General features: G+C 36.2%; 1 protein-coding gene across 47 annotated transcripts in view; it reads right to left on the bottom strand.

Annotated features, from left to right (window-relative positions):
- LRRFIP2 (LRR binding FLII interacting protein 2) overlaps positions 1-20,299 on the bottom strand; it is a 93,500-nt gene that overhangs the window by 26,251 nt on the left and 46,950 nt on the right. For 17 of the 47 annotated variants that reach the window (XR_006741151.1, XM_036431807.2, XM_045579381.1 and 14 more), the window contains 10 exons: positions 18,766-18,840; positions 17,390-17,440; positions 17,264-17,308; positions 16,367-16,414; positions 15,862-15,918; positions 13,319-13,384; positions 9,990-10,079; positions 3,474-3,518; positions 2,022-2,138; positions 765-836 (listed from right to left, as the gene is read on the bottom strand). Coding sequence is in view for 46 of the 47 variants with exons in the window: in XM_036431807.2 (XP_036287700.1) it covers positions 765-836; positions 2,022-2,138; positions 3,474-3,518; positions 9,990-10,079; positions 13,319-13,384; positions 15,862-15,918; positions 16,367-16,414; positions 17,264-17,308; positions 17,390-17,440; positions 18,766-18,840 (666 nt within the window). In the remaining variant the exon portion in view is untranslated. The remainder of the gene's footprint in view (positions 1-764; positions 837-2,021; positions 2,139-3,473; positions 3,519-9,989; positions 10,080-13,318; positions 13,385-15,861; positions 15,919-16,366; positions 16,415-17,263; positions 17,309-17,389; positions 17,441-18,765; positions 18,841-20,299) is intronic. The other 30 variants (XM_045579408.1, XM_036431855.2, XM_036431853.2 and 27 more) reach the window with 18 other exon arrangements.

Raw genomic sequence — 20,299 nt, forward strand, 5'->3', positions numbered from 1 at the left:
TTTAAAGGCCTGTTGTGCTTTCTGTTTTAAACCGGGATATGCATATGTTCAGAGAAACTTAATCTCCTCATATTAGGCTTTAACTTCGTAATAAAACAGAGGGAAGATAACCAAGTGCCATTTACAACCAAAGTATCTGCCTCACATGAACACTTATATTGAAAACTGGCAGCCATTCTTGCTTGGACAAGATAAGGCCCATTGACATTGATCTTCAAATTCTTTAAGGCACTGAATCTGTGTAATCCTTTTTGATCTACAGGTTAAAAACAAGAAAGCAAGCAAGCACAGGCCTCATGCTTCAGAGTCCTTCCTTCAGAGAGAATATTTATAACAGTGTTCTTAGATCCTTCCTCCCTGCCTTTAACAGAATTCGGTGACAGACACAGGCAATACTCTCTCACTATTTACTTTGGAAGAATTTTAAGGTCAATTCTCAGTTAAAAAAAAAAAAAAAATTCTTAGAATACTTTTTAGGTGTTTGCCCAATTCAATTTTGTATGGTTAAGACACTATTTTACAAGGTTTAAAAACTGTAAGGTATAATATTACTAAATAGTCCAAAAATCATACACTAAACATTTAAACATAAGCAGAGATTGGAAGTTCGCCTTTCCTATGCATTGCAGGCTAAGCACATGCTTAAAAGACGAACACTGTTAGTGAAGCTATGTGCAGGGGGGTTAATAGAACTCGTGAAGCCACCATTACCAACACTTCTGCGTACAGACAGCATGCTTCGGCTGCAGAGGGGGCCCTGATACCTTTAGTTCTTTAAGCCCCTGCATGTATCTCCCTTCTACATCCTGTATCTGGTCCTTAAGGTCATAGATATCCTGCAGGACATAGGAATGAACCGTTGCATAAAACCATCCACAAACATATCTTAAGTCTCAAAGAATTCAGATGAAAATGTGAATTGCAGTTGAATATTCCAGAATAAAAGCCAAAAAAATTAGAGTACACAAATGTAACTGCCACTCCCAACCACTACAAAGGGCAAGCAGATCAGGTGACAGGGGGGCTGGAGCAGGGCTGGAGAATGTATCTAAGGAGTTAAACATTTTCTTGGCATTAACCCATGTTGAAACAGCATTAGCAAATGGGGGTGGGCTGTATATAGAAAAAAGAAACTACATAAATTATAACATTTTAACATAAATTTTAGAATTTTATAAATCACTTAAATATTTAGCATAATCTTTAGCTAGAACAAGTAAAATATGTAGTAAATTAATTCTAAGCAGCAAATTTTACTGGCTTGTGCAGAAGCCTTTTAAAATGTAATAAATGGATATGAACAGTTTTTTAATAACTTTTTTAATAACTTACTGATCACAATTAATTTGGGAGAAAGAAAGTAAAGCGAGGGAAGTTAAACATAAAACTTTCAACACAATGTCAAATGAGAGTATCCTAAGGAGATCAAGCATTTGCTCCAAATGTTACCATAATCCTTAGGAGAAAAGTGAAGCAGGTTGCATTTTAAATGGAAAATACTTTCTCTTAGTCCTGGCCCTGTGTGGATGCTTGATTTCGGTGGGAAATAACTGCCACAGTGCCTTAAATACAATTCTGCAATACAGGCAGGAGCAATTACCCAGGCCAATACACACAGTTTCTGTATTGTACTTCCTCTGCCCCATTCAGTTTCTCCTCAGTGGGTCTGTCTGTCTTTTATTCATTGATTCATTCAACAGACATTTATAGAGGTTTTGATGGGAGCCAGTTACAAAAATCTCATTTCTTTCAAGGAAGTCATTCTCTCGAAGAAATACAAGTACAGAGCAAGCACAAGAAAAGTCTGAGGCTTGAAAGAGAACAGAAAAATTAACCATTCTCCTTCAGTTCAGACAAAAGTCACATTCTTAAACTGTATTAATAATTTTCTTGGGAAAAAAAACTCATACTCCTTTTCTTTCTATTGCATCACATTAAATATTAAATAGTTTCAGTATACTCGTATACTGCAAAGAAGCCAAAAAATTGTTTCTGAAAAGCCACCAAAAATTGTGGTTTACCCGCAGTTCACTTAATGAGGTGTCTGGGTCTATTAAGCTGCTGGTGTCCCCGCTTCCTCGTCTGGATGAGTTTCCGCTCAGAGGGGTTGTTGCTGAGGCAGAGTTTCGAGATGAAGGCTAGAGAAAAGAAATATGACACTCTTAAGTCTTGTTCTTTTAAAAATGTTTGCTGTAGAAACTAAAAAAGACCAAGTGGTGAAGGAGATCTAATAGTGTGGACGAGAAGTTACCCAAGTGCAACCCCAGGCAGTTCAGGTTGGCTTTGGGGAGGGGTCCCATAGAAGGGCTTAGCACTACGAGCATAACTCCCGTCACTCAAAACATCTCCATGGAACCTAGAACTCACAATGACTAAGAAGGTTTGTTTTCTAAGTTTATCTTTGCTACACTGTGAACATACTGGGGTGAACACATCAGGTTAATTTTTAGATTTAGAATTTTGTAATTGGTATGCGAATTAGCAGTCCTCTTATTTATTTCCTGAAGCTGCTTCTTTAGAATCTTTTCTTTTTCTAATATTTTGTTAGAGTCAGAGATGCTATCTGCAGCTGAGAGCAACAGTATTAGGCATCATTATGATTTAGACTGCGCTTCCCACAATTAGTTTAAATGGGCAATTATGCTGTTGGATTAAAAAATGGCATAGATCTATGTTGTCCAAAACAGTAGCCACAAGCCCTGTGTAGCTACTGAGCACCTGAAATGTGATTAGTCCAAATTGAGAATTTTTTTAAGTGCAAAATACATACCAGATTTCAAAGGCTTAACGCAGAAAAAAACAATATAAAATATCTCAATAAATTTTCATGTTGATTACATTGAAAATATTTTGGATATTTGGGCTAAATAAAATATATTATTTAAATTAATTTTACCTGTTTCTTTTACTGTTTTAATGTAGCTACTAGAAAATTTAAACTTACATACATGTGGCTTACATTGGTGGCTTGCACTATATTTCAACTGGACAGAACTGGCAAATCTTGTTTGGATACAGCATAAAAGTAATCCTAATAATTTCCTTAAGAAGACTATCAGAAAATACTTCTGGAAGAAAGAGACTTTGACACAAAGCAACTCCCAGAAAAGAAGCTATTTTACTTCAAAGAAATAATTTATCTTAAAGGGGGAAAAGATCTTAGCGGGTGTCACTACCATTCCTTAAGACACTTCATCTGCAGTGTCTTCTTCTCGGGATCAAATTCTAGAGGAATGAAAATCAAAACAACAGCCAAAAGCTTAGGAGGTGACATTCAGGGAAATAAAATGCAGTGTCTTTACTCTTCCCAGTGCTTCACATGATTCAAACTCAGAGGAATTTGGGGGTCAAGGACAGGAAATACATGAAGAGAGGAAGAGGAAAACCATCAGCTCAACTGTAGTAAAATCAAGAATGAAAGTAAGTGTAATTGACCTTGAGAGTTTCATTCCCTTAGGACTTTATATACTCACTCTTGTGTAATTTTCAGCATACTGTTTGTCAGATTTCTCATCCAACTAGAAAAGAACAGAGATAAAAATCAGAAAAGATGCTCAGGCATGTTGATTTTTTTAGGGGGGAAAAAGAAGTGACCTCATTTGAGTTCTCCAAGTTCAATTGATGTTTGGAACCTAAAAGTAAACATGCTAAAACTGAAATAAAAGCTGAAATATATAAGACAAAAGGTCAAGAACTTAAATTCTTACCCTAAGGGAGACATGAAGCAAGCAAGCAAGCAAGCTCTTCTTTAGCAAAAGTTTACAACTTTTAAATAGATTTTCTTTTCATGGAATTTGAACACATTAATGAAAATTATACATAAACTTCAATTTTAGTATTGCAAATGTTAATACAAAAAAACTTGTACACTTCCACAGGAAAAGTCTGATACAACCAAAAGTTAAAAACTTTATTATCTAAACACTATTAGGACACAAGACACATAGATAAGACTAGTAAATTTAGCCAAAAAAGTTCAGATTGGACTAAAGCATGTTAAATATATCATCAAAAAGAATTTCCCCATAGCATTAAGGATTCAGTTGTCTTTTTGTTCTATTTTGTTTTGTGGTGTTTTTGTTTTGTTTTTTGTCATACATACAAACATTTTTCTTAATCAAAGAGCACAACAAAAGAGTATTCAAAATAAGCCTTTTTTCCCCACTACATCATAACCTGACCTCCAATTCTCAATCCAAGGGCAACCATCTCCCAAGTCTTTAAAAAAGTCTAACAATAATGTCCCAAATACATTCTATATCTCCTTTTTTCCCTTATCAAGTTTCAAAGATTAGAGAAAGTACTTCATTTTCCTTCATAGCATTTATTGCTTCCTGGCCAATATTTAATAATTTATTTATGCCTCTCTCTTTGACGTAAGCTCTATGTCTGTGTTCTTTTCTGTAATCCGTTCAACAGCAAAAATAGCACCCGGCATATAGAACTCAAAATTTGTTGGATGAATGAAAAACGACTTTTATCCCATCTTTACTTGTAAACTGACCTCTATTTTAACAGTTGCATATGCACTAATATGCTGATAGGTTTTCAGGCTGTTTTAGAGACAGTGTTTCAAGAAGTGAGGTACCTTGCCCTAGCCGGTTTGGCACTGTCGTTAGAGCATCAGCCTGCGGACTGAAGGGTCCGGGGTTTGATTCTGGTCAAGGGCACATACTTAGGTTGCAGGCTCGATCCCCAGTAGGGGGCATGCAGGAGACAACCCATCAATGATTCTCATCATTGATCTATGTCTCCCTCTCCCTTCCTCTCTGAAATCAATTAAAAAAAATATTTTTTAAAAAAGAGGTGAGATACCCTAAAGGTTTAGTCAAAAACCTTGACTTTATAGCTGAGGAAAGAGAAATTCAGGGGTGAAAGGTTGAACAACTACAAAATGCCAGAACTGAATGCAGATCTCAGTTTTGTGAATTTTAGCCTAAGCATTCGTATTATTTACTTCTATATACTGTCCCAGTTACAATTGATGCGAAAAAATTCACATAGATTTAAGTAAATATAAATATACCCAGATTCCAGCTACCGAACCAACCGTCCCAGCTCAATCTAGAAAAAAGATTTAAGAACTTTTCTTGGTTAATTATTTAAACACAAAACGTCATTATTTCTGGCTCTTTTCAGACCACTTCACTCTAACTTCCTCATATTTTAAAGTTTTTCTGTTCTTTTTCATTATATTATTGCATTCAACTGCTCAGTAAATACTTTTTATTATGAGTAGTATATCAATAATATTAGTACTGCCTTAGACTTTGAACTCTTTTTGCTACTTCTTGCTGTAATACTCCAGAAAGGAATTGATTTCAGTTAACTCTGATTTTTTAAAACTATATATGAAATGTTTTATAACAATCAGGTAATGACGGTAGTTTTTATAATGGCAATCTTTGCCATAAAAAAGGAATAACCTTCCATTACATCTATACTAATAAAATACATAGCCTAATATTTAATGTGTCATTCTTTAGCGTGAAAGAAATACTATACCTAAACTGCCTTATTTTCCTCAGACACTCTCCCAACTCTCTTCTACTAATGAATTAAGAAGAAAAACAGCATTTAGACATTTTTCTAGGTCAATTTGAAATTCTGTCTCATATCTCCCCTCCCACAAAAATGACCCCAACCCTCCCATTCTTTAATAGTCAACTTGGAATAAACTTACATTTCAGAGGTTGCATTACTGACCTAGTCCATCGCAATGTTGATTCTACTGCTTTCACTGTCTTCTGACAGATCCCAATTGTCGCAACATAAACTGGTGATGTGCCAGACCTCGGGGATTGTAAAGCCAGCAAAAAATGCTAGAGCAGCCATGCCGCAGTACAGTTATTTTAGCTGCAGTGACTTGGCCAGAGACTCTTCAGTTCTCACTGCTCAGCCTTTGTGCTGCATTATGTGCTGAGCTTCATTTCAACAGCATGCTAGCTGACTTGGTATTCTAAAGCCCATTGCTGACAGCCAGGAGGTCTACATAGCATAGCTGTACTGCCCAAAGAGTATGCCAGATCCTGAAAGGCTTTTTAAATGAATAAAATGTAATTGTGTTTACTATATTAAAGTATAAAATAGGGAAGGATTTGAAAAAGGGCATAAACCTTCAGCTAAGAGATGAATAAGCGCTGAAGATCTAATGTAAAACATGGCAACTAGAGCTGATTTTAAAAATTGTATATAAGTAATATGGAAAAAAGATATGCACTAATATGAAAAATGACTATAGATTAGTGAGAAATCAGAAAACAAAGGCTGTATGTACTATATGATCACAATTCGGTAAAACAAGCAAATTAAACTGCAATAGTGAAAATTAATGAAAATAATGAAAAAAAAATCAAGTGCCTAATAAAAAGGTAGATTAAAAAAAAAACTAAGCAAAGCTTTTATTTTGCCCTAGAGTAAGGCGTTGAGGACTTGTTCATTAATACTAACTATAGCCAATTATTCTCAAAAAATTTCAAGTAAATATTGTGCCACTGTGCTCTTAAATAATTAAATGGGTAATTTTCCCATCAAGAAAAAGTCATTTTTCTCCTTAGTGGTTGTAAATAGAGAGTCAGCTAACAGGCTTGTAATATTTCATATTAGTATTAATGTACAAAAAAAAGAGTGTACATGATAGCAAACTTTATATTGCAATTAGTCCCTGTCAGGAATTATCTTTCTTTTAATTTTTTTTTACCGTTTCACTTCATTACTGCTCCATGTGAGTGACGTAGGTGCTTATGTAGGTGGGTTCTGATTTATGGCGAAAATCACTTTACATTGCACCATAGGAACAGATCTCCAACGTAACCCAAGGACCTACTGTATATGTTGTTAAATCTTTGAAACTCTGCTTCTTCAAAGATTAAGAGGACCTGCCGAAACCGGTTTGGCTCAGTGGATAGAGCATCAGCCTGCGGACTGAAGAGTCCCAGGTTCGATTCCGGTCAAGGGCATGTACCTTGGTTGCAGGCACATCCCCAGTAGGGGGTGTGCAAGAGGCAGCTGATCAATGACTCTCTCTCATCGATGTTTCTAACTCTCTATCTCTCTCCCTTCCTCTCTGTAAAAAATCAATAAAATATATTTTTTAAAAAAAAGATTAAGAGGACCTTTAAACTTTACTTTAACCTATGGTTAGTTAGTTAACAGATAATTTAAAATATACTATAGTTTGTTTAATATAATCATTATATATATCTTTGTTAACTTCTAATTTACATATACTGACTTGATAATGCTATTCAGAAATTCTGTTTGGGGGAAAAAAGAAAAAAAAGATCAGATTCTCCAAGTGTAAGAGTGAAGGGAACAATTAATTTAATACTCTCCTGAAAGAAAACAGGCCAAGAATTCCATTCAGAAATGGTTTAATTATTAACAATCAGTAAAACTGAAATAAGTACATTTACATTATTTTCCTTTAATCCAGCCTGATGTACAGGACAGAAAAGAACACAATGTAGAAGAAAAGACAAGAGGCTGGAACAACATAATACTGTATAAAATCAGGGCCTGGCACTCTTTTTAAGAGTCTTCTAGCTAGCGGTCATAAACTAGCTGACTACACACATATATTTGATCCACAGTGTAGAAGCCAGAAAATACCATCAGGTCCACTTTTTATTTGTCTACAATAACCTAAACTATAGGATACCCTTTAAAGGAAATATTAGAGACAATGTTTTAGATGACAATAGAAAGATGACCAGCAAATATTTTAGGCTTTGCCAAGAGGCAAAATTAAGGATATTATATGTGTAGGTTCTTAGATAACCACTTAAAAATATAAAAACCACAATACACTGAAACTTTTTGAATGAAAACAGAGCATTGTAGCTATAGTAATGAAAAAAAAAAGTATATATACACACATATATACCATTGACTCACAAGCTATAAAATTTACAAGAGCTGACCTGATATGCAACCTGCTCTAGAGATTCTTTCACTTATATGATAAGGTGTACAGCATGATTTGCTATACATACAAGCTATGCATATTGTGTGTGTGTATGTCAGGTCATCGTATTATAAACCTTAATTAAATATGTACAATTTTTATTTTAAAACTTGTAAATAAATAAAAATAACTACCTGGGGAAAGAAAAGTTATATTTAATTAGTAGGTGTATGGGAATTTTTTTTTTTTTTTAATTGTTAACCTCGCCGAACCAGTTTGGCTCAGTGGATAGAGCATCAGCCTGCAGACTGAAAGGTCCCAGGTTCGATTCCGGTCAGGGGCATGTACCTTGTTGCGGGCACATCCCCAGTAGGGGGTGTGCAAGAAGCAGCTGATAGATGTTTCTCTCTCATCAATGTTTCTAACTCTCTATCCCTCTCTCTTCCTCTCTGTAAAAAATTAGTAAAATATATTTTAAAAAATAAATAAAAATAAAAATTGTCAACCTTTCACTTCTGTGTAGTCAATAAAATAAATTATCAAGAAATACATGTAATAACTATATGACCACTAATTCAGACATCACAAATTAGAGGCTAGTAGAAGTAAAAGTTTTTAAGAGAAAACGTAAGCACAATAAATTAAATTTATTTACATCTTGATAAAAACAGGGAAGGTACTAAGTGAATCAGAAAAAGGCTTTATTTCAGGTCAATCAGAAAAAGGCATTATTTCCGTCTTCTGTGTGCGGAGATTCCTTGACTTGACGCAGGATGAGCTGGGACTGTTACACAGCCATGTCTGAGAGCCACCAATGCAGAATACTTACAGACCACACTCCAAATTACTTTCTGTGGTTAAAGTCATTCAGAAATAGCTATTTAAATACATCCATGACGTGCTAAACATAAATAATTATCTCTCCATTAAGAAACTGTCTAGCCGAAACTGGTTTGGCTCAATGGATAGAGCATCGGCTTGGGGACTGAAAGGTCCAGGGTTCAATTCCGGTCAAGGGCATGTACCTTGGTTGCGGGCATATCCCCAGTAGGGGGTGTGCAAGAGGCAGCTGATCGATGACTCTCTCTCATCGATGTTTCTAACTATCTCTCTCCCTTCCTCTCTGTACAAAATCAATAAAATATATTTTAAAAAAACAACAACAAAAAACTGTCTAACTTTCCTGTGTAGAAACACGGCCTCTCATCTGCTTCAAAGTGCTTAGCAATCAGGAGTGTGCTGGTCCCAGGGCAAAACAACACTGCAGTAATGCCAGCCACGAAGAGGAGGTGTCAGGGGTAGAAAGGCTGTTAGGTAAACCAGGCAGAGGTGCGGGTGCGGTTCTTTCATTAAGACAAATACCCCAACACATCTACTGGACAGTCTTCCCTAAACTTAGTCCATGATGAATGTGAAAACAATGGATAGGCATTTCTTCACAGCAATGCTATACTCCAAACATTTAAGATCTATTCACATTCTTCCCAGTTACCATAAGTTAGTGACATTTTACTAAGTAGTACATTTTATTGTTCAACCTCCAAAGTTTACCCAGAACTTTATAGATTCATAAAAACAAAAAGGAAAGAAAAATTTTAAGACAGATCAGAAATATTTAAATATGGGCTAGGTATTAGACGGTTTTAAAGAATTGTTTTAAATTTCATTAGATAAAATAATGGTATGGTGAATATGAAAAAATTCTCAAAAGTTCAGTAGAGAGACATACTGAACTATTTATTGGGAAAAGACATGATGAGTGGGATTTGCTTTAATATAATTCAGGAGGGAAAGGAGGGCAAGGGGAGAAAAAGATGAAACACAATTGGAAAAATACTGCATTGCTGCAGCTGCTGCTGGGTTTTCTTTTTATGGGGGAAATTTTCAACAGAAAAGTTTTTTAAAAATCAGAACTTATCCATATATACATTCCAAAACAAAACAAGTAACTGTATTTCATGCTAGTGTGTTGAAATAAACATCTCTTGGGCAGTAAGTTGAGTTCCTAGTTTTAAAACAGCTAACATGTTAGACTTTAGTTACATGCCTGAGACAACATATGCACCCCATGCAGTCCACTCACGCTGCTCAAATCCAGGACACTGGCATCATCCACCTCAGAGACAAAGCTCCCCCTGCGATTGGAGCGGCTGAAATAGTCAGCAGCAGAAACCTTTCAGTCAGGAAAAAATGAGATGCTTTAGAGGTTAAGAAAAAAGAGAAGAGAGTAAGAACATTGGCATATAGGGGGATAAAGTATCATGAAATGAAATGAGGAAAACTACTGCAATTAGCCTACTCTAAAAAGTAAAGAAGAAATGTAAAGGGCTTCCTAAATAAACCCAGCTCCCTCAAATAAGCTTTCTTCATCCCAACTGGAGTTCTAGACAGATCATTTGCTGCCTGAGGGCCAGCACACAGTCCCATGTTAAGACATGTATCATCAGGATGATTCTAGTATAATATCTACCTAAAGCCTCTACTACATTTCACAAATTTATTATCCATTATAACTATCAACTCCTTTAAGCACATACATGCTTGAACACAAAATTATCTTTGCATTATCCGATTGCCACAGTTCCCTCTAAAGACCTGAAACTGTAGAACACAATAACGAAGTCCACTGGCTCCTTAGGTTCCTAAACACTCCATTATTTCCCCCCTTAGACTCTGGCACTGACCTCGAAAGCTCTTCTCCCAGCTCTTCACGCAGCTGGTGCCTCACATTTCACGTCTCAGCTCAAAGGTCACTCCCCAGAGAACCCTTCTCTACCCAGAGGGACAGACACACACGCCACACCCTCAGGGTTGCCTGTCTTATCACCTGCTTGTTCTCTCCACACTCCCAGGGTTGCTTCCTTTGTTCCTTTCTTTACTAGTTTATTTTCTATTTCTTTACTGGAATATAAGCTCCATGAAGTCAGAAATCTGGGCTGGCTTATCCTTAGTCCCAGCACTTAACACAGTGCCTTGCATATAACAGATACTTCATAAACATTTGTTGAATTAATAAATGACATTTTCCCCCTCATTCATCAGCTATCTCTTGCCTCAGCTTTGATCACCTTGCTTAAAAACTCCCAGTGCCCTGAGTCCTCTTCGGCCCTTGCTAGGCCGCCAACAGCTGGGCCCACAATAAATATATATTATATATAATGCAAAGAAAGGTAAATGGACTTACAGAGGAAAACAAAACAAAACACCTCTTCCCTTCCAAGAAGGGAATATGGAAGCCCATCCACAGAGACAAAGAAGGCTTACAGCTATAAAGGTTTGCCAAGGGTTAATATGACCAAGCAGTAATAATTTTATTCATAGTAACAGTAATACTTGATTTAAAAATACCTAATATTTTATTTGTACCTACTGTCTCAGAATTTTGATAGTTATTTCCTATGTAGTAATTTATTTAATTCACATATTAAGCTTACCTACGAAGATATTAACATCCACTGTAAAAATAAAAAAATTGACATTACCCCAGCTGGTGTGCCTCAGTGGTTGAATGCCAACCTATGAACCAGGAAGTAAATGTTGGATTCCCAGTCAGGGCACATGCCTGGGTTGCAGGCTCGATCCCTAGTGTGGGGCATGCAGAGGCAGTCAATCAATGCTTCTCTCTTATCATTAATGTTTCTATATCTCTCTCTCTCCCTTCTTCTCTGAAATAAATAAAAATACATTTTTTTTAAAAAAGAGAAGAAATTTACATTAACACACTAATAAGTTGTAAAAACGGTTCACGCCCAGGCACCATTATTTTAAAGTCCCTCTCTTTCTATAAGAAGTACAAATCAGGGCACATTGCCCAGGTTGTAGGCTCGATCCCCAGTAGGGGGCATGCAGGAGGCAGCCAATGGATGATGCTTCTCATAGATGTTTCTATCTCTCTATCCTTGTCTTTTCATCTCTCTCTAAAAATGAAAACATATTATTTTTTTAAAAACCCACAATTACAAAAATAATCATAGGGATGTAAAGTACAGCATAGGGAATATTGTTAATAATATTGTAATACCTATGTATAGTGTCAGATGGGTACTAAACCCTTTAGGGTGATCAATTCATAAAGTATATAAATGTCTAATCACTATGTTGTACAACTGAGTCAACTGTAATTGAAAATTTTAAAAATAATTTTTTGTTATAAAAAATAATAAAAGTCCCTGCCTTTCTACCCCATCACTTTTTAAGGTGCTTTCAGATAGATGTCTTGGATTTTTCTTTCTCCTTCAGCTTTGAGTGTGGACATTTAAACTGGCTTGCTAATGGACCATGACCGCCTTTAATTAGACAGCTGGGTTTATTGTTTTCTTTAAACCCTCACCCAAGGATATTTTTCCATTGATTTTTAGAGTGTGGGAGGGGTTGAAACAGAGAGAGCAACATTGATGTGAGAGAGACACACCAATTGGTTGTCTCCTGGATGCATCCAACCAGGCCTGGGCTGGGGAGGAACCTGCAACCTGGGTACATGCCCTTGATTAGAATCAAACCCGGGACCCTTCAGTCTGAAGGCCAATACTCTATCCACTGAGCCAAACTGGCTAGGGCTAGACTGCTGTTTTTTTTGTGTTTTGTGGGGTTTTTTTTTTACAACAAATCTCACAAACACTTGGTGTTCCCTTCTTTATGAAACTTCAAGTTTACAATCTTTCACAAAACACAACTCATTAAATGGCCTTCTATTTTTCTTTAAGGAATTCTAGCCTCTTACTTATTGGGATCTTTTTTTTCTCTAGCTCTAAGATGACACATCATCCTCACCAATGTATTTTTCATATTAATTCTTAAATAAAGCAAAAATGTCATCAGTTCCATAAAACTTCCAGCTTTATTAAAAGAGTAAACTGAAATTATATAATTTGTATTTTAACACAGCTATTTGTTGTCTTTACAATTATTACTCTAATTGAATTCTAAGGCCAGAATTTAAAAATTTTGCCATCAGAAGCTCTTAAAAAGTTCACAGGTTTTAAAAGATGTATAAACAATGGTTAAATACACAACAAAGAAAGAGACTGATGGCCACATGCTTTATATTCCATAGTTATGAGTTTTATACAGTGTGGAAGCATTAACTTTGCTTGAGAAACTTTTGTTTTTGGCGCAATGTGCACATAAATATGCATAAAACAGCAACAAAGAATAAAAAGAAAAAAATCTTTCAAATGTACAATGACTAACACAGAAGAGGTGTGAAGAAGCAAGTTAGTAATGAAAGGTTATGAAGCCAGAGAATATGTACTCAGAAACACATTTTTGAAGGCAACTTATTCATTTAAGTTAAATCAGAAGAAAATGCTCATTTTGTCAGATACAAATTTCACTTTTCCCTCAGATGTCATATATGATCCACAATGGTGCGATGTTAAAATTTGTGTATATTTGCATGCAAACCACGCTCACCGCATTCTCCCTTCGCCCGTGACTGGAACAACCAGAAGACGCAATGCTTGCAGTGTCATCGATAAACTATAGATATTAAACGCAGATAATGAAAAAGATGCAATTTCACTACAGGTCCTACATGATTGTAAGGACATTAGGTAAGATTTGGGAAGCATTCACACACTCTCTATGAGCATTATAATTGGCACCACCTACTGTGCATCATTAAAAAAAAAAGCTGTTTGAAGATATAATAAATGATCATTAAAAAATAAAAAAAAACACTTCTAATATGAGCAAAGAATAAAATAGTACTTTGTCTTTTATTTAAGTTAAAGAAAAAGGGAGTGGGGAGGCATGTGTAAACCAGCCAAATCCAGCTTTCATGCTTTTAAAACCTTTAGGCTCTTTGGGATCCCATAGGATCAATAGATATATTTAATGTTTTAATTTGAGAACTTTAAAAAATATTTTCAAGTGAACTAATATAAGTCAAAGACAGATTTCCTACCAGTATTACACTGAAATGATGTTCTTATTTTCTTTATTCATTCCTAAGCAACTAGTGGAGACATTTCTATAGTCACCCTACACTTTTCTTCCTGTCTCATCAGCAGTACAAAGGCTCATCCTCAGCATGTGTAGGTTATCTCCATTCTGGCATCACTAAGAAACCATTCTGGTATCACTAAGATAGTAACTCTGAACCCAACTTGCAAATGAAACGGTATCTTGCCAGCACACAAGGAAAAGATTCTAAACTTGATGAAAACATACTATAATAACTTTGTTTGCAAGAGGCCATCATACTTGAGACATTAAAAATGCTACCAGGCCCAAGAACTGACAAGTAGAATTTTATTAGAGGGTGGATTAAAAGTACACTTACTTATGCGAAAAAGCTTTTTTTTTTTAATCTCCTTAAACACCTCTGAGTAATTTTGTGTGTGTTTAGGAGAATTCTTGAGAAGTGCCACTTGGAAATGCCAGGAGGACAGGGCCAAGAAAGTATAAGAAAGCCCAGATAGCTTAAATATTCCACTCAACCAAGTAACATGTGTTGACCATTAAAAAACTGCTTTAATAATTTCTTCAATTTCGACACTGCCAAGAAAAACAAGGTAGCTCCTAAAGTCATAATTTGCTATTGGAACTATAAGTTAGTACAGTCTTTTTGGTGGGCAATATGGTGAAATGTATATACTCTTTGATCTCCCCATTTCATGATTAGCAATTTACCTTGAAGATCTACTAATAGAAGTACACAAAAATATATAAGAATGTTCCCTGTACAAGTGTCTGTAGTAGCAAAAATCTCACAGCCTGAATTTCCAACATTAGGAGAAATAATTTCTAAATGTATTGCCCATGTATTAATGGAATAATATATCACCATTAAGGATGGTATCCACAAATTACCTGAGAGATGGGGGAAATGTATAGCTAGCGATGGACATTACTTTGAATAAAGCATTTTTGAAGTTTCAAAAATAAAAAAATAAATAAATAAATAAAATAAAAAAATAAAAAGAATGTGCTGGCCCCAGCCGGGTTTGCTCAGTGCATAGAGCGTAGGTCTGTGGACTGAAGAGTCCAGATTTGATTCCGGTCAAGGGCACATGTCCAGATTGTAGGTTCAATTCTCAGTAGGGGGTGTGTAGGAGGCAGCCAATCAATGATTCTCTCTCATCACTGATGTTTCTATCTTTCTCTCCTCTCCCTTCTATTCTGAAATAAATTTTTTTAAAAAAGAAAAGAATGTCCTGACATAAAACTAACTCTAAGAGGCATTCAGTGGAAAAAGGAATGTGGTTTACTTTAAAAAAAATATTTTAAATGTTAAAAAAAGAATGAAATTATTCTATATATATAATACAAACATACTTAAAATAAATAAAACAAATGAGGAGCAAGTAGATGTGAGTCCATGTACATACTGTTCAAATAAAGAATGCTTACATATGCATAAGATATCTTTGAAAGGACATACAACTATACAGGTTGTGTTTAAGGAATGGAAATAGAGGGGAAAGGTGAGGAGACTTTTACCCAGGACTTTAATTGAGCTAATATTACTTTTACAAAATAAGAAAAAAGCCTTTAATATTGAGGAACAATTAGATGATTATAATTGTTGCAGTTTTGGCTTTTATGAAACAACAGCTTTTATTTCTTCTCCCACCCCAGCGATTAAAGTGCTGGCAAGCAAGTGAAATGGCTCAAAGCAGGAAACAGAGGTGCAAAGAGAAACACAGGGCAGCCGACTAGATGCTGAACTATGACTTCCAAAGACACAAGAAGTTCCACACAAATGACAATTAAATATAATTTTAGAAAAAATTCTAATGACACTGATTCCAGACTCATTTAAGAAATTACATGCCAAGTCACATTCATACAGAAACCACTAATTAGGACAAATTAGTACTTGAGTTTGTATGCCGAACGAAAACGACAATCCATGCATCGGAGTGAAACCCACCACATCCTCAATCTTCTAAACTGTGCGTACAGATTAACCAAAGGTTTCTACAAAGCATGCAAAGAGGCCAAGTGCTCACCACAGGACTGCTTCGGGCTGAACTTGTTCTTGATGAGTAATAACTGTATTCAGATGGCTATAAAGTTTCCAAGAAGAAAGGTTTTATAATAATGATCAACTCCTTGTTCTGCTGGGAATATATTAGTGGCCTTAAACCTAACTAGCTCCTGGCTCTCAGGATTAAGGTTATTCCCTGATCTGGAATTCCACCTCACTCCCACTCTCAAGATCTGCCAACCCAAGGGAGGAGGAAAAAGAGGGGGTGGGCCCTGAGAAGCACTACTCTCATCCTCTTCCTGAAGAACTGATGAACAAGAAAAGAGGTTCTCTATTATATCCCTCACACTTTAAGATGATTTCCAATGGGCGCTTTCTCACAGCTTGGGTGAGAGCTACAGTTGGCCAGCTGATAGATCACAGCTTATAGAATAATTACAGTTCGGATTAAATTACCTTTTCTTTGTAAGTAAACTGTGCCCACCCACACATCACTCTCCTCACCACCTCCCCCCATTAAGACTTACAGTTCGAGAACCATAAGGGTTATATAGTCCACCATCATACAATGACACCTAAAGAAGGAAAGAAATACCATGTATCTAAGCATCAACGTTATTTTCAAAATGTCCTAACTTCTCTGCAGTGCTCAGTTCCAAAAAAGTTTTGAAGAATGTGTACAGTCTCCCAAGGGGAAGACTGTGAAGGTGATAACATTCATTTACATGCATAAATTCCTGCACCAATCTCATTAAAACTTCAAGCTCACACTTCATTTAAAAAGCACACTGGTTACAGTATTTCCTTTAATCAAACTGGCCACATGAAACTAGAAGAACTAACATTTATGAATTTATCCTTTCAAAAGAGGAAATAGAGCAGAAAAGGTGAGGTCCAAAGCATTTTGCCCCGTCACAATAAAATTAAGTTATAAAGCCGCAGGTTCCTAGCCCACTAGAACAGGCCATAACACAACAAACAGCTTGAAAACAACCAACCCATAGCTCACATTTTACAAAGAGCTATTGTTTTGCTTTTTTAGTCAGCTGTTTTATTAGGACCTAGTATTAATGTGGCCAAGACCATAGCTGTCCCAAAGAGAAATATGACATCCCAAGCATGGACAGCCATCTCACAAAAGTAGGCAAATGTAATGGGCTCGTGCATAATCTCTCTTCTCAACAGAAAACCAATCCTAAGCAAGAACCTACTAAAACTAGCGGTATCTACCATTGTGAAGAGAACATGCTTATTTTTACTCCCCTCAAGTTTTGTATTTTAAGCACGAGCAGCACATTCTGCGGGCCACGTAACGTTAAAGCCACGTGTCCTTCACTATTTGGGAGGAAAGATGTCAAGCCAGAGCCAGCACTATGGCAGCGGCCCTACCAGGAACACACAGGTTGGCAGAGGAAGATACAAACCAGACTGGCACTTTTCAGCAGCCCAGAGTTTGCAATAGGGGAGGCCTATGAAAAAAGCACATGACTTAACCCAAAGAAAAGCAGCTGGGAGCTCTGAAGACAACACACTCCTCAGAGAGTACTAACCCTGGTGCTCTTAGACGTCGCCAGAGGGTCACTGTACAGGGAAGAAGACTGCTGAGGAACAAAAACAAATAATTAAGGTTTAAGTGCATAGCCTTATTCAGAAACAGAGAGAGAATGAATTGCTCTCACCATCGTGAGAGCAAAAACTTTTGTTTACGCCATACTCCATAATTCATTAGCAACTCCTGAGTGCTTAAAGTACTTAAGTAATGCATAAAGTGAGAAAATGTTAATCATTAGTAATCTTTTTAAGTAGGAATTGTAAGGGATAAGAAAGAAAAACACTGGGAATCGTTTTCTATGAATGTGTTTAAGTCCCATTGGTGTGAACATTAATGCTAGGAGATGGGACAGCACGCTAAGAAGAGTCTCAGGAAATGAGGGCCATGGCACAGGGCGTGTGGCGAACTGGCACATTACAGCCACCAGCACCTCCTGGGATGTTTTCAGTAATCTCATGACACAATCCAAATGGCCTTAGCCTTTTTATTGGGGAACCAGAAAAATGAGCTCTGAGTTATCGCTATAAACACTCTTTTCCAAGTGTTTAGAAAAGATTAGAAAAATCTTTATTTCAAAACAAGCCATGGACATAGTGCCTTAGTTTAATCATTTAAAGTCACAATGAATTCCTACATTATCAAGGCACAGCATTTCTTAAAAAGGAATTAAATCTCTCTTTTCCTAATGTCATTTGAAGACACAATTTTTAGTTCTTTTATACTAAGCCTAAATAGACATGGAAAATAAGAGTATCTAAGTTGTGTGTGCAGGCCTGGACAATTGAAATATTTTAAATGTACTGTGTGCCATGTATTTGAGGTATTTTAAATGTATGATGTGCCAAATGCCCTGAAAAACAAAAGAAAGATTCTAACATTGAACAAATAATCACATTCTTCCTATCCCATTGATAGTGTAAATTTTCACATGTAAGCTTTTACTAAAAGGGCATCCATCCATGTGCAGTGATGCCTACAACTTATTCTGAAATTCATCCCCCCAAAAAACTAAATTAATGGATGGATGAATAGGACAGTGAGATAATTATATGGTAAAGGAAAGAGAGTAAAATGTTAATTGTAGAATCTAAATGGTAGTTACTAAGTGGTTACTACATAATTCTGTGAACTTTTTTGTGTTAAATATTTTTCATTAGAAAAAATTAGGAGAAAATGGTACTCATTTGCAAGCATGGTGATTCAATAATTTCCACAGTTTAAATTTACTATATGGCTGTATGAATTCAGTTACCACAAACTAGTATATACACAACCATTCACAGGTTAGTTTTAACTAGTCAAAATGCAAAATAGAAGATTACAAATGTGTTAAAGTTGGATAAAACACACGAAGACAAAAAACTATGGACAAACCCGAGTGTAGTAGGCAGAGCTGGGTTTGCTATGTCTAAGACTGCTATAGTTTCTCTGGTCAAAGTAGAGGCCGCTCTGCAAAAACCAAATTAAACACATTTTTCTTAAGTTAAATGTTGTTAATTTAACAACATATAAAGGCAAAATCTAATATTGCCAACCCCTATATCTCCAAAACCACGAGTGAAGGTTAATTGTTTGCAAACCAAGTACTTAATCGTTTTTACTGTAAAAACAAGATTATAAACGTACAGGCAAACTGAATGGAAATAATAAGTGATATATTCCCATGTCATACCCAGGAATGCCCTTGAAAAACCCAGGACAACTGAATAATTACCATTTTTTAAGTCCACTTGGCAATGACACAGGTATTATTAAACAGTAATTTTTTCCAAGCTTCTCCTAGTCCTATTATTTGTCAAAATAAACTGATCAAATTAAATTACCAGGGAGAAAGAGAGAGCACACTAAATATGGTTTGGTCTAAACCGTCTACGGTGTTCATTTTCAATACACTATACAAAACAGTAATTTTATGTATTGTGGTGACTTGAAAGAGAGAAAATTCTCTTTCTAACTTCTCCAGCCATCTTTTTTGTCCAAGGTTAAGGAAATTTAGGCAATCCCTGACGCCTTCCCCATCCCTGCCACTCCTGATCCTACGTTCCTGTACCACACACACCTTCAAGGAGGCCCCATGACTCACCTCTCCTCAGAGCTCCCACCCTCCAGGATTTCTCACTTAAGTTCTCTCCATTAAATTCTTCCTTCCCTCCTTTCTACCAGCCAAGGTCTCCTGACCCTCTCTCCACACTAGCAATGGTCAGAGCAGGGAGCTTGGAACTACACTTCCTCCCGAAGTACTGTGCGGCCTAACAGGAAAGAGGTGTACCTAGCCCCCCAAATGGGCATTCTGAATAACCCTTTCCTCCCTCACACCCCCCTCCCCCCAAGAAATGTTGCTAAGCAATGTGGCTGGATTGGAGAGCACTATTAGTTACGCAATTTAATTATATTGTAAGTTAAAAGAATTTTCTGCAAGACAGCATGGGAACTCTGCCATCACATGCCTTAATGTTTCTACCAGAAAATTCATTCCAACTTCCCAAAATCTGACCTACTAACAGACTTTCAGAATGAAACCCATTTGTGAGTTTGATACTGCCTATACTACCACAACTAAATCAATTTAAATTTCTAAAATAAGGATAAGAATCTCACTAACCTATTCTTGAGGTATATTCCAGAGGACAGATCATAAATGAAAATATGCTGTCAATGAGCTTCTTGTGATGAACACCTTCCTAACTCTAGTCCCTGAGGTTAACATATATTAACTTAATATTAATCCTTATAAATTATAGCAAATTTATTTTTAAATAAGGTTCTGATAAACCATGCTTCAGTAGACTATCAAATTTCAATGATGCCTTAGGAGCACACCAAAGCAGTCATAATTCTTAAGTTCCCTAAAAGTAAGAGTGAATCTTACAGCAGTACAGCATGCTGCGACAGGAGACAAAACAGAACT

The sequence above is a fragment of the Pipistrellus kuhlii genome, unplaced genomic scaffold (assembly GCF_014108245.1).
Source record: "Pipistrellus kuhlii isolate mPipKuh1 unplaced genomic scaffold, mPipKuh1.p scaffold_m20_p_11, whole genome shotgun sequence".
Taxonomy (NCBI): Eukaryota; Metazoa; Chordata; class Mammalia; order Chiroptera; family Vespertilionidae; genus Pipistrellus; species Pipistrellus kuhlii.